The following is a 14960-nucleotide window of genomic DNA, read 5'->3' as shown; positions in this document are numbered from 1 at the left end:
TTTCCAGACTTTCAAGATTTATTTGACAAAAAACTATTGTATGCACATATATAGTCATGATATGCCTATATATGGTCATGATGTGATGTCATCATGACCATATTTAGGTATTTATCTGGACAAAGCTTATTAAATATTGAAATTAAATTGACCATATTACCAAATTTGTTAAGAAAATCTCAATGAGAAAATATTAATCTGTTAGGATTTGGATAAAAAATGTTTTGTTTTCTCTAAATGAATTTCCCTTGATGACTCGCATTAATAAATATTGGGTAGATAGATATGACTGATCATTTTGTATGGCTATTTTAATCATTATTTCAATTAAATTTTAGAATTTTTAGGTAATTTACAGTAAATTAAAATTTTCATGACATCAAATTTATTAAAATAATCACATTTTCTTTTATGTTTATTTTTATTGATGAATTTGCTGGACGTCTACTCTAAAGCCCTATCCAAACTATCAATTTTTTTTCTTCAAAATCTTATATATACCCCCATATATAGTCATGATGGGCCTATATATGGTCATGATGTAATGTTATGTCCATATATAGGCATGTCACAGGGGATAGTCTGGAAAGGTCTTACTGGGGATTTAGTAAAATTTGTTGTGAGTTCCTTGTCAAAATTGTTTTCTTTACTATTTTGTAAAAAATTAGTTTTTTTAAATATAAATAATAAAATAAAATATAAAATACTATTCTTTACAGTATTTTTATATTAATTAATATTTTCTTGAAAAGAATATAGTTAGTCTATAATATCTTGTCTTGTATTTGCAACAAAAATAAAAATAAATAATATATTCTAGAAAAAGAGTGTACAAATTATAGCAACCGATTTTTAGCACACAGTGAAACACACATTTCAATCAGGAAAAGTCTCTCGGGTAAAATAAATCATCATGAATCTCTAACAAAAGACTTCAGTGAAATAAATCACAAAAAAAGTAGTATGTGAAGTGAAATAAATGAAATGAAAATGAAATAGATAATATGATGATCCGGTATATAGTATGATAGGCCTTTATTGATTCAATTTGTAATATGATACTTTATTAGGTTAGATATGAGTGTATATTTGATACATAATTTTTTTCATCATCATAATGTCTTGCAACATACTGTACTGTAATAACACTTCCTGAAAAATATACTCATGTTCCGCCATTTGTTATTTACTGAACCGTGCTTCCCTTTCTTCATTGCTGACCAATTTCTGGCCCTTGAATATAAAATACATCATTTACAGGGGAACATGCATCATAATAGAAATAATCTAGCAAATGCAGTCAGAGGTAAGCACTACAAAAATGCTGTAAAGTTATACTTAGGTACATAATTTTTAATTTAAAAAAAATTATTATATAATAACTGTATATAAAGTCAGTACTAGCGATATAATATTAATATTTATATCTGTACTTATAAATAATATAATTTTTTTAAAGTATTTCTAGCAACAAATGTATCGTAGCACAGCATAAATTGTGATTATAAAAATTATTGGAATAAAACTGTATATTTAATAGGTATGCATACTTTAAATAAATTAATTTTATTAATTAATAATAATAATAATAATAATAATAATAATAAACCATTAAAAAAAAAACCAATTTGTTTAAGACTGAAGTGGTAACCAACAAGCAATTTGTATAATCACAGTTTTATGTTGTATACTCAATGATTTACTGTATGTGTCACATCATAGAGAATGGCCACATCTCCCAATTTATTTTCCGATTTAAATTTGCATATTTAATACAGCATTATCATGTGTAAATCAACGAAAGCATTGTACTTTGTAGCGTGTTGATTACATTGGAGAGACATGAGCAGGAAGTAATCCTCTCAGTTTGGATAACGTCCAGTCTTGGCAATGCACCTTATCAACAATTCCCAACCTAGATGTTCCAATTCAGCCCCTTCCGCACACACTGCCTTTGTGTTGCTGCTAAATTTTTTTACAGATAATTTTTTATTTATTGTTCTACTGAGATCAGCTGTCTCTTTCCCCTGTTGGATACATAATAGGGCAAAACAAGCTGCTGTTGTGCTTATCAATATTTTCTTTCCGATCCTACCTCAATTTCTTTTCCGTTTTGTTTTTTTGTTCGATTATCAGACCTGTAGTTAATCATCTTCCAACATTTTTCTTTTTGACTATATACCTACACAACCTATACAAGATTAATCCGGTCAATCTCTCTCATTCTATTCTCTAAAAACTGTTTAACTTCAGTGTACTTTCATCGATATCGAATATTAATTCATGGTAGGAAATGCTTCCCTTAGAGCAGAGGAGATTTCACTATATGATGATGGTTATGCTTCAGCTGACCAGGGCAATAATACTAAGCACTTTAGACAGTTAAGACATGGAAAGTGATAAAATGCCAACAAATAATAATTACTATGTAGTTTTGGCTGTTGTCACATTCTTTCATTATCATAACCCCAAGGCATAATATGCCGGTTTATATTTTTCAGATAATGAATTAAAATCAGTCAGTCCTAATTAATATCTCCCAACAATATTTAATTTATTAATTTTAGAATGTGTTAAACTTAGAATATATTTGAATTTGTGAATTCATAAAATAGTAAGAAAAATTACAGTATGTGTAATATGAACTTTCATTTTCAGAAGTTTTTCTTGAATATTAGTTGTGCCTATCTTGAAGATGTCATAGATACTGTAATAATAGCCTGGCCAATTAATGTACCTGATGATTTATCATGGTATTTCATAGCTGAGACTTTGTTACAAGGTACACTGTAGTCAAGATTGCTGAAATACTCTTAACAGACTTCCTACTCACCCAGTGATGTAAAGGAAGTGTTGCTTGGTTGTTAAGATAATAACATTATTAATAATGTTAATATCAATAACATACATTAGATCAACGAATCTATGGGCAAATAAATTATCTATGCACACAACATCTGAATCAGATGAAAAACACCAATTAAGAATGATTATGAACCGTTATGGGAGAATTAAGAGGTAAAAAGAGATTTTTTTTTTGTATAGTGTGTCATTTCCTTAATGTTACTAGGCTCTGTTTGACTGTTTCAGAAATTTTAAACCTTGTCCAGACCATGTCCACGCTATCAAATTTTATTTTGACAAAAAATATGGGATCCCTAAATATGGTCATGATGACATCACATCATGACCATATATAGGCACATCATGACCATATATAGGCACATCATGACCATATATAGGCCATACAAACAGTTTATTTGTCAAAGAAGATTTAAAGTGTGGACAGAGCTTTAGAATTTTAGTCTTGTGCATAGACTAGAATTCAATAGAATTGTGTATTATCATTAGCCTGGTTCTCACGAGAGCCCTAGTATCCGGATTGGGAGCTAACCGTTAGCACCTGCGTGAGAAGTTAGTTAGCAAGTTGAGCGGATTTTTATCTTCAACCAATTACACGTACGCGTTTACAATTTCCAGTTTTTTATTGGCCAGTGATTTGATCATCATGTTTTTGGTATCTGGATCGGGATTTTCTCGTATGGACGCACGGCAGCTAACGGTTAGCAGGATCCGGATCCTTCTAACGGTTAGCAGCCGTGTGAGAACATAGCCATTGTTGGACCATTTTCCTTTATGGGTTTTTTTTTTATTAGATGATGTAGGACAAAGGTAATCCTATAACAGTACCCTGCAAAGGAGCGATGAGAACTAGGCTAGAGAGGTTAGAGGGAGTTTGTTATTAAGAGTTTTGAAAATCTTTAGGTTAAAGGATGAAGGGAAACAAGAAGAAGGAAGAGAATTTGAGAGAATCAATGTTTGGATGCTGAAGGAGCAAGAGTGGGAGACGATGCGAACAGAGGGAGTAAAAACAGTGTACTGATGGCTGGTATTGGACAAGCCTTATTTGTTATCCAGGTTTTAGATTTAGGATTATATTGTTGAAAAAAGTTTTAGATAGGTCGTTGGGATTATTTTTAAAGTAAAGTAAAAGTACTGTACTGTATGATATTTTGTCTTATCTTGGAATAAAATCATTGTTATTTTTGTGATGCGACTTCTCATACTACTAGACTATTGCTTACTTTCATTTCATTCTGTAGTGACAAATTTCTGCTGACAAAAAAAAAATATAAAAACATTTAAACGTGGTTGAAAGTGAGACTGAAATTAGAGCAATTTTCCTGATGTATCTCTTGGATACCGGTGTTTATTCCAGTTCTTGTACTTCCTTAATTGTTTTACTCACAGTTTATGTCGTATAATTTATCCTAAGTTCTAAACAAAGGATTTTATCATCTTCGCCATCTTTATATTCTACTCAGGTATTGATGTTAAAAGTAATGAGGTGAAAGGGCTAGTTTTATAAAACAATCCCCATTTTCATGTTGAAGATAAATTGAAAGTGCAAACATACAGTACACACAAATATTTAGATCGTAACTATATCTTCCCGCTTTGTTTTTTTAAACAGTAGAATTATAAAAATGAACTTGCGATCTAAGTTGGTGACCTTAGTGGAACATCTTAAGTATGCAAGAACAAAAAAGAAAGCTAAGGGTGATCTGATGTAACTTTCTTGAGGAAGGGATAATTTTAAAGATATCTAGCAAGGACATCCAAGGAAATAGTTTCCTAGACAATATTTTAATATTAAATAGTAATACTGAAACTTCGGTTATGAACATGAAGACAACGACAGTGATCTGCAAGCACTACTGAAAAATGATCACAATTTTTTTGAATCAATTATGGCATTTAGTTAAGATATTAATAGTGACATCTTTGTTATTTGTCATCATTTTGCATTCAAACAATTTGTCATGTCATCACCACTCTAAATGTCGCTCATTGACAATTTGTCAAACATTTATATTTAGTGATGTATGACAGATAATAAGATATTACTACACATATTTTCATATGTAGTATTAATTTATCATTTTCTGTAGCATGTTTTTCTCATTGCAACACAACTGTATCTCAAAGCCTCTGTTTATTCTGGTTATCAAAACATGTTTGTTGGCATTACCTCATAACCCCAGCCTATATTAATAATAGTAATGATGATAATAATGGTAATTTATACATCCTAATGCGCATATTTCATATTTGTTATGTTTCAAGTGCTTAGTACATTATTACCCCAGGTTATGGCCCATATGCTTAAAAACACGCTCTGTTATATGCTGTAGTTGTCGCCATAATCAGGTCAGTAGTATTCAATCCTACTTTGTATTCTTTTGACTTGTCTGTAGGCAGAAAATATATATGCAGGTTTTGTGGGGGTTGGGGAACGGGAAAGGTTTGGTGCAGCGGTTTCCAACCTTATAGTCAGAAGTAAGAACAACAATTTTTAGTGCTGAATGTGGAATTAAAAGATTTCTAATAAAAATATGTTAACTACAAATAGACTTGTGAGTGTAATAAAAAAAAAACAATGTTTAAATTTTCCAGGAGCATGTAGGATTCGAAACCAGAACTCTGGTATTATATGACAAGTATCTTTAACTATGATGGAACAGCATCATTAAAAGAAAATTAGGATATTAAAATGAGAATGTTGTAGGATAAATTAATTACTACTGGTATTTTTTTTAAAGAAGTGAAAGATGATAAATTTGATTCTTAATAATATTTACAATTGAGGTATTTAGAAGTGATAAAAATGAAACAAATAAAGAGGTATGTTGGTGTTATGAGGGGGGAGTTTAAGGAACGATGTTTAAGGGTAGGAGGATAATGGGAGTTACAGACATGTGCACAATATGTGCACTTCGAATGATAGCTTTTTTATATTATTACTATATTAGCTAAAGAACTTGATACTCCACAGTAATAGTAATCCTCTTGGGTAATCCCTAATTTCCTCGGTTTCCTCTAGTCAAGGTGACGTAGTTTTGTGTTTCATTTCAGACATCAGCAAGCACTAGTACAGTTTCTACTGACAGCAGCCAGCCTTTGTCTATGGAGCAAGAGCATCTCTTAAACCAAGTGTCCCCCGAACCAGCAGCACGCAGAAATAGTCCAAAAGGAAAGAACAACGTCCAAAATCAACGCAACGCAGGATGTAAGTTATCCAAGGCTACGGATATACCGAATGGAAATTCTAAACATGTAACAGTGTCACCGGGCAGACGTTGTCTGTCAGACTCGAAAATCATTGTGAAAAAGAGGCATGTGGTAAGTGACAATCATAAGAGAAAAATAAACTTTGTTGAGGCTGATGTTGGGCAAGTGAGTGTAGTTCCGTCTAAATGCAAACGGCGTAAATCAGATGATGGATTGGCTGTCAATCATAGGAGAAGTTCACCGAAATTTGATGTCAATCATAATTGTGTATCTTACAAGAATACTTGTCTCTCAGAGGAGAAAAATGCAGGGAAGAGTCGATCGTCGGAAATATTGGAATATAAGTCATGCCATCCGATTGGAAATAGGGTCTCTGTCGGTAGAATAACAACTTACTCTGAGGTCGTCCTTAGCGACCCAAAGAGAACGTTTACCCATAATACCTACATGACACACAAGACAAGTAGTTCCGGTAAGAAAAACACCAAAATGGGTAATAACCGTAAGCATAATGGAATTGTGCAAAATGAAAAATCGCTTTCTGTAAAAGAAAAATGTGTGACAGATAACATGGATGGGGAAAATAGCAACAGCGACAAGGTGGGATCCCTTGTTACTGATCCTCCTTCTAACGAGTCTCACGATGATATTAGCGACGTATTTGAAGCGGTTGATAATGAGATTTTATTCAATAAATCATCGACTTCATTGGAAATGGTAGTGGATGAGCATAGTTCAGACAAAGTAGATACTTCTGTTGAAAATGATAATAAGGGTCATATAACACAAGAGTGCAAAAAACAAGCACAAAATTCAAATAGTGAGTCAGCGAATGATTCTAAGACCAATGACGTACCAAGGACTGGAGTGGTTAAAAAGAGACGTTTGTCTCAGAAATATGCCGATATTGAACCAAGAAATCGCAAAAGACGACTTGCTAGTCTTACAGCGGAAACTAAAAATTATCTTTTATACGAAAAGGATGAACCGTTGAAAAAGTCGTCGGGGGTTCGGGGAAGGAAAGCGAGTAAAAGTGATGCCGCTACGCTCAGTAACGGTTTTGAAAATGGAATTACAAGCCCACATGGAATTAGGGAAAGGAAAGGTAGTAAAAGCGATGCCACTATGCTTACTAACGGTTTTGAAAATGGTATTGCAAATTCACATTTTGTGGATGACCACCTCACCTTAGTTCCAAATACTACACCTTCAAAGTCACCAGGTACTGCTCTTGGATTAAGTACAGGTGACGGGAAAGCTAAGAAGAAGAACTCCCTGTCCCACAATGCACCAGTTGCTAAGAATCGATTGCAAAATAATTTTGGAACTATAAATAGCTGTGTTGTCAAAAAATTCTGTAAGTTGATTCATCGTCATTTATTTATTCAAATAATTCTACATTATGATATTTTTTTTAGGTTATTAAATACAAATTGTTCCCATACATTTTGACGTAGTCACACAACGGTTCTCCAGAAAATGCTGTTCATGTAAAGGAAGAATTTAGGTTCTAATGTACAAAGGATGCACAATGTCAAGTCATTTATTTTTAAATGATCAGTGGTGGATCTAGGAATTTGAAATAGAGGGGGCCAGGTAGGGACTTTTACAGATGGAGGGTCAACACTACCTCTGTATAGCCGGAAATTGCCTTCTCAGACTTAAATCTGAATAATTTTTGGGGTTTATTTCCATTATATTTTAATTTTCAAAAATTTTGAGGAGGGCCGTGCCAACTTTAATCCGCCTAATATGTTGTTTTTTCCAAGAATGCTATGCATTTTCTCTCAGTTGGCATGGTTACCTTATTTTAGATTACACGCTCATTGGAGGGTGATATAAACTGAAATGAAGTGTGAATGGATGAGTGATGACACAATAAAACTTGACACAATTACTATGAGTCCATGGAGACTTCCATGTGAACAGTACACTGTCATCGATTGTCACAATAACCTTCACATCACATGGCTATTTGTTGTCGTTCACTTCTAGAATGATGAATTTATGTCCTAACACATGAATGTGTAACACTTAACAACAACTGAAAAAATGTTGTTTTTTTCTATTAAGGGGATACAGGTTTTAATCCCGAAGGTATTTTCTAAATAGGGGTACTTCCGTATTTAGATTATTTTCCAGAAAACTTATTTCACTCTGAGTACTGTGTCAACAATCAACAATGTAATAATTTGTTATTTTATGTTAATAATAATAATAAAGATATTATATTGTGGCCAAGATAAATACATAGTACCATACATCAATATATAAGTTAAAGCACCCTGTCGATGGCTATAATAAGTACAAGCAATATCAACATGCCTTTTCTATGCCTCAGGCCTTCAATAAATATAGTGAATAAAATACAATTACAATACTGAGCTCTGAATAATCATATGCCTTGATTGACTGACTGACTACATGTGACATCACGCCATATGATATTAAAATACTTGTCAACATTGACCATTCATTGCTCTGGTTAAACAAAAAAAGAAAAAAAAAAGTTGTGATGTCCATAATAATAGAATTATAGATTAAATGTACAGTGGACAAACAATTCATATTTATGTTCCATATCAATGATGCCATAAAATTCTGTTTTTATAATGCGGATCATTTAGTCAAAAAAACCATCACTATAGCAGTTGGTAATGAACATTAAATGCTTTTGATAACCAGAGTTTGTTTATGAGGTGGATAGGAAAATTTATATTTTAAATCTAAAATAATATATTTAAGCTGTAAAAGAGATTTTTCCACTTGCACTGCAAGTTATTGAATATAAAGTAGATTGAATAAAAATTTATTTAGAAGAAAAAGAGATGAAGTGGATTAGTAGAATGAAAATACAGTGGACAAACAGTAAATGTTTAAGAATTGCATAGCAAAAATATGTATTTTAAAAAAGCAAATGATTCAGCTATGCCCAGACATATATTTATTGGAAATTATGTTTGTATGTCTGCTAAATGTTATGCTTGTTTTTGCCTCATGAATGTAAATTATGAAATGGAAGATGCCCCTCCCCCTCTCCATATACCTGAAAAGGGAGTGGGAAAACTTTCGTATTATTTTACTTGGATTAAAATCCTCTAAAACTTTTAAAGGAATCCAGTAACATTATTTTTTTCACTATTAAGATGGATTTTCCATGTGCAGTAATATAAATACATTTTTAACAATAATTTATTTTTTTCATTTTGATTATGAACTTCTATGCTAACTAAATAGATAATAACGTGTCGGACACTGCACCAATCAGAGGTAGACCTGGACGTAAGCCAAAATTGACTGTTGAGAAAGTCGGTAAAATAGTGAGACGACGGTCAACAAATGGATGGAAGGGTATCGGACAGCCACAGGAGAGGCTAATATCCACGCAGGTAATTAGTGTTGCTTTGTATTTAATAACATGTTTGATGTAGTATTTATCGCCTATGTACTGTAATAATAATACCGAATGGAGCTTACCTTAGTCCAATAGGGTATCCAGCGTATAGCGATGAAGACTCCAATATATAAATCTAGTAGTATCAGATATGTAGTACGCTACAATACGCAGTGGTACTTCATTGATTTTTCATATATTTTTGAATTGTATACTTATCATTTAATTAATTTCTGTATGTCTTTTGCAATTTTATGAACTATAATGTTTTTTGTGGGAGCCCCATGATCGTTAGCAATTGCTGTTTTGGGTCACCCTCGGTAAATAAAGTTGAATAAAAATTAATTTAAAAAAAGTTAATTTTTGTTGATATTGAGCCATATTGTTCTCGAAATGCAGTTTTATATGTAATAATGATTCCATACTAAAATGGGAAGAAAATAATTATATCGATGTACAGTAGACATTCCTTTTAGTATTTTAGTGTTGGATCATTATTTCATTGGGCGTGTCCAGTTGCCACACGGTAAGGCAGGGGCGCCGCTAGCTACAGCCTAACATTGGTGCTGGTTCCAGCCGCTCCTCGCCCATTATTCGGTTGGTAGAACCAAGTCTTCCCGGATAAGGACTTAAAATGGAGGTCCAGTGTATACAGTACATCTGTATCTTCATGTAGAAGAAAATGTTCATAATTTTTTTTTATTTTGTCCTTCAATAGTTCATTTGTGTATTCATTGTACTGTTACTTATGATGAATACAAAAAGTGTTGCCACATTAAGTCTGCTATAGAAAACTATAAGAAATGACAACAGCACTTTTACAACTAACTACAGTTTAAGAAATCTAGCTTTTGTCCACACATCAGGAGAATCTCCTTTGTACAATCTCCTGATGAAGTCCACAGTGTGGACAAAAGTTAGAGCCAGTAAATTTTATAATTAGTCTTAAAAGTGCTGTTGTCATTTCTTGTACTGTACTGTTATTACTGCAACTTAATTTTTAGTGTGAAAACAATATAGGGCAGTCATATTTGAGTGAAATAGTTGATTACATCAAAATCTCCATGGATACATATTTAAACGAACTAAAGGTCATAAAACATTTAAGTATTCTGAACTTATAAATGCTTGTTAGAATGGTACCCACGAGACCAATGAGCCTATAAGATTTCTATCCCCAGAAGTAAATTTGAAACTCATGATTTCTGAATTTTATGTGTCTCTAGTTAATAAACAGGATGTTATTGCTAATGTTATAGTAATATGAGTGGATTACTTACCTGGCCAGTAAAATTGATCAATCAATCAATCAACCACATCCTGTGATCCTTTCAATCAATCAATCAGTCAATCATTTAGGAGAGGATAAAACTGTCTGACAAAGGCTCTGGCAAGGGCTCTGACCACCTGTGGTGTTTTCGGGAGTATAGCCCTGGCGGCTGTTCAGAAGGAGGGGGCTAAATTGTCCTATAAACATTTATTCCGTGTACCTTCTTTGCGCAACTCGTATAGATATTTTTGGGCCTTTCTTTCTTGCAGAAGGGTCTATACCGTAAATAATTTTACAGATTTGTTCAAGTGCCTCATCTACAACTTCCATTCCCGTGGTCTTGTACATATTTTTATTAAATTTTTTTTTTTTTATAACATTACCAATAATAAAAACCAACTGGCACAATCAAAATGCAGAATCTCAAACGATCACTGTATGTCCCCGCTCTGGTACAACCCTAGACCCCATCTCCTCAAATTCAACAAAACATCTTTCCCCTGCTTATTCTTATTGTTAACTGAAAGAATTATGTATTCTGTTCATATTCATACTGATATGTTAAACACATCTCACTAGTGAATTTTAGTATCATTTTACTTATCCTTATTTATGTATCAGTTTTAGTAATTATTTATTCTAATGATAGCCAGTCCTACTCTACCTTAACCCATGCTTATCCTCTAATACATAATTATCTTTAATAATTAATCATTATTTCAAGGCTATGTTGAGCTAGATGAATTGTCTTTTCTGAACTGACTACATTAGTTCTATAGACTGTCTGACTTCAGTTAATTAGGACAGACCTGCCAACTCACCCGATCCTGTCGGGTGTCACCCGATATTTAAACAAATCTCCAGTTCTCCCGATCAAATGTAATTTTCACCCGATTTCATAGGCCACCCCCCCCCCCCCACAAAAATACTCTGATTTATGCATCTTCCTGTTAAATTTATACGCTGCCTGTTTGCATTGTGGTCAATAAACAAACAGCCATTTTTAAGTTGATTGTCGCCACCAACTGCCAATGATTTGTAGTGACGTGACTTTTTTGGTATCTTGCACCATCTTTTGGTTAATTCTGGAAACCTCCAGATTTTTTGGTAAATCTTCAGGTTTTTTGAAGATTTTTAAAAAAATCTCCAGATTTTCATGACCCAAGTGTTGGCAGGTCTGTTAGGAGTTTTAAAAATTATTTATTGGCAAGGTTTTCACAACCTTCCTGAGCTCTGTAGTGAAGAATGATGGTTGCAAATGGGTTGCATTATACAAATTTAACAGTGTTGAAGTGAGAAAAATTTACTAACTGACTCATTCTGTTTTCACCGTAGCCTAGCAAATTAAGCCTAGGTTGCCTTTCTCCTCATCAGTGGATCCAGGGGTAAGAAACCCCTAGCAGCAGACAAAAAATCTCAAACACAGCCTCACAGTCTGGCCTACAGTAGATGGCAAAAAAGGAGAGATGGACCCTCCAGACTCTGAGCCTGAGCATCAATTTAAAACTAAACTAATATAGATGAAAGTACAGTATTAAGAATAATTAATATAAATTGCAATGCCTATGAATTTGATCAAATTCTAAAATAGAAATTTGATAAAACAAAACCAGCAGTAAAAATAGAGTTTTGAAAGAAAGGAAACAAACTTGGTTTCAACAAAGTTACAAACTTGGTTTCAACAAAGTTTTGTATTGTTTCAGTTTGACCAGCCGCCAATTAAAAAGATGTGCTACCAGTCAATAAAGCGCAAGGATGATATTATCAGTGAAAGGGACTGCATTCTGTTAAGGTCAGGAATCCGTAGGGAACCTCCATTCGTTGGGAAAGTTTCTGCTCTGTGGGAAGATCAAGAAAACGGTGAGTTTTTTTTATGAGAACATTAAAATAAACAAGTTACTAAATAAATAAAATACAAGTATAAAAATAAGTAGATAAATACAAATGAATAAATGAAATTAGTAAATACTGTAAATAATATATATCAAAATACATTTGATAATTAAAAGACATTACAGTTAGCAGAAGTCTAAAAACTTATGTACAAACATACAATTCAATAATTGATAATTCTGGAAAGTATTGACTTGTCCTTGTATTTTTTATGAGGACAAATTGAAGCAAATATGTAAATTACATAGACTTAATTATATTTGACATACATGTAGAATGATTTGTGCTTTGAAAAATATACCCAATTTCTCTAATTTATCTCCACCCTTCCCTCATTATCATTTTATTTCTCTCTGTCCTCTCATGTTGCTAATCATTTAAAAGGAATTTGCGAGTCGAGTTATTAGCAGCATTTAGTCACTGCATGGTTTGTGGTGTATGTTTCGAGGAAGTGAGGAGTAATCCACCTTGAAGTACAGACTTCCTAACTGTGATTCTTTGCACTGGATTGTGGCCATGTTAATTTACCAATATGTATTAATAGAAACTAAGTATGCTGAGTGGGTGCTAATGGGGTGGAAGAGAGGTTCTACTGTAGCATGGTACTGAAACAAAAGGGAACAGGGCTGCTATACCAGCTGATGGGGTATTGGGATGCCTAGGTTGAGTGGTAGGGCCTAGGTGGGGACCTGAGGGAGCAGCCCTTAGAAGTCCCAGCCTTTAAGGTATTTAGATGTCTAATTGAAACCATTTGAGTTGATCTTTTCATTCTTGTTGGTCTGGCTCCACAGTGGTCTTGACCCCTGGAAAGCTTTACCAGCCTGTCCCTCTGTTGGAGCTAATAAAAGGGTGTTAAGGCAGTGCTAAGGGGTGGGGAATACTGAAACAAGAAGAGATTCATAAACTGCACAAGCATATCCCCCACCCTTTGGAATTTCCCTGCCTAAATTTGAATGTTTCCTAGGATACAACATTAAGACATGTACCCATGATAATCCTTAAATCAAATAGAAAAAATCTCTGTGTATATAATAATAATTGTCATTATTTATTTATATAAAATTTTGAGTAAGTTTTTCTTTATTTCTATTTTACTTCACTGTTTCTTGTATGGTTTTTACATTTGTTCTTAGCACTTTACTTACTACACTTCAATGAAAAAAATCCCACTTAAGCTTTCGTTCACGTTCAGTGAAGTTAATTAAATGGCTGTGATTCACAGTGTGAGCAAACATTTTGTGGTTTTTTACAAGGTTTGTTAGTCTTTAAAGGGCAATCTACCTCATTTTTATTAAACTAAACATAGCTACCGTACAATTCTACCGAAATAGTATCATATTTTTTATTGTATTTTTGAAAGACTAACTGTATTCTGGGTTTTATATATTGCACTGAATAATTTTAATAAGTAAACAGTGTATATACAGTTGAATAGCTTTGTGGTTAGCATACCACAGTACTTGTCAGTCTACCTCATTTTTATTAAACTAAACATAGCTACAGTACCGAAATATAGTAGTATATTTTTTATTGTATGTCTGAAAGACTTTGCAATACTAACTGTATTCTGGGTTTTATATATTGCACTGAACGTCCATAAGTAAACAGTGTACTGTAAATGCTCAAATAAGCGCTGTTCTCGAATAAGCGTTGCTCCCAAATAAGTGCCGTACCAAACATGATTTTTTTAAGTGCTGCTCTCGAATAAGTGCCACGGCACTTATTTGAGAGTGTATTACCGTGTGTGTAATGAAACAGGGTTTTATATACAATTTTTACCCTGTTAAAATGAATAATTAACACAATGTGAAAACACAAGCATTTCTTTATAAATATTTGTTTATGATGATAAGACCTATAATAGGCCTAGTGAACTATGGGAATATGTTGAATAGGTAACATGGGAAAAGGCATGGAAAGTACCACGGCAATATTTTTTTATAAGCACCGCTCTCGAATAAGCGGCGCACTGAAGGCTTTAAAAAATGTTATAAGCAGAGCTGCGCTTATTCGAGCATTTACGGTATATATGTAGTTGAATACTTGGTGGTTAACTTACTTGCCTTCTGATCCCAAAGTCTTGGGTTCATTTGCATTCACAATATAACATTGCTTCACATGACCAAAATCAACTCTACTTCTGAACCCTCATAATGAGACTTATACCCGATTCACAAGTACAAAAATCTTACCAAATGTAACAAAATGTAACCAAAAGTAACATTTCACGGCACGTGTGAAAGTACCTCCGTGTAATATCCTTGTAAAATCTCGGAACGTCTCGGTAATCTTTACCAGCCTCGCTGAGGCTGGTAAAGCTTCTGAGATGTA

General features: G+C 33.3%; 1 protein-coding gene across 2 annotated transcripts in view; it reads left to right on the top strand.

Moving 5' to 3' along the window:
* The window catches only part of LOC117111903, a 30592-nt gene that overhangs the window by 8328 nt on the left and 7304 nt on the right, over positions 1–14960 (top strand). For both annotated transcript variants that reach the window (XM_033254931.1, XM_033254930.1), the window contains exons 2-4: positions 5917–7429; positions 9310–9461; positions 12440–12596. In XM_033254931.1, coding sequence (XP_033110822.1) covers positions 5968–7429; positions 9310–9461; positions 12440–12596 — 1771 coding nt within the window. In that variant the 5' untranslated portion in view covers positions 5917–5967. The remainder of the gene's footprint in view (positions 1–5916; positions 7430–9309; positions 9462–12439; positions 12597–14960) is intronic.

Source organism: Anneissia japonica, unplaced genomic scaffold (genome assembly GCF_011630105.1).
Source record: "Anneissia japonica isolate Jap-2015-1 unplaced genomic scaffold, ASM1163010v1 scaffold1594_len1068242_cov183, whole genome shotgun sequence".
Classification (NCBI taxonomy): domain Eukaryota; kingdom Metazoa; phylum Echinodermata; class Crinoidea; order Comatulida; family Comatulidae; genus Anneissia; species Anneissia japonica.
Note: the sequence above shows the minus strand (reverse complement) of the source record. Positions and strands in the feature narration are given on the sequence as shown.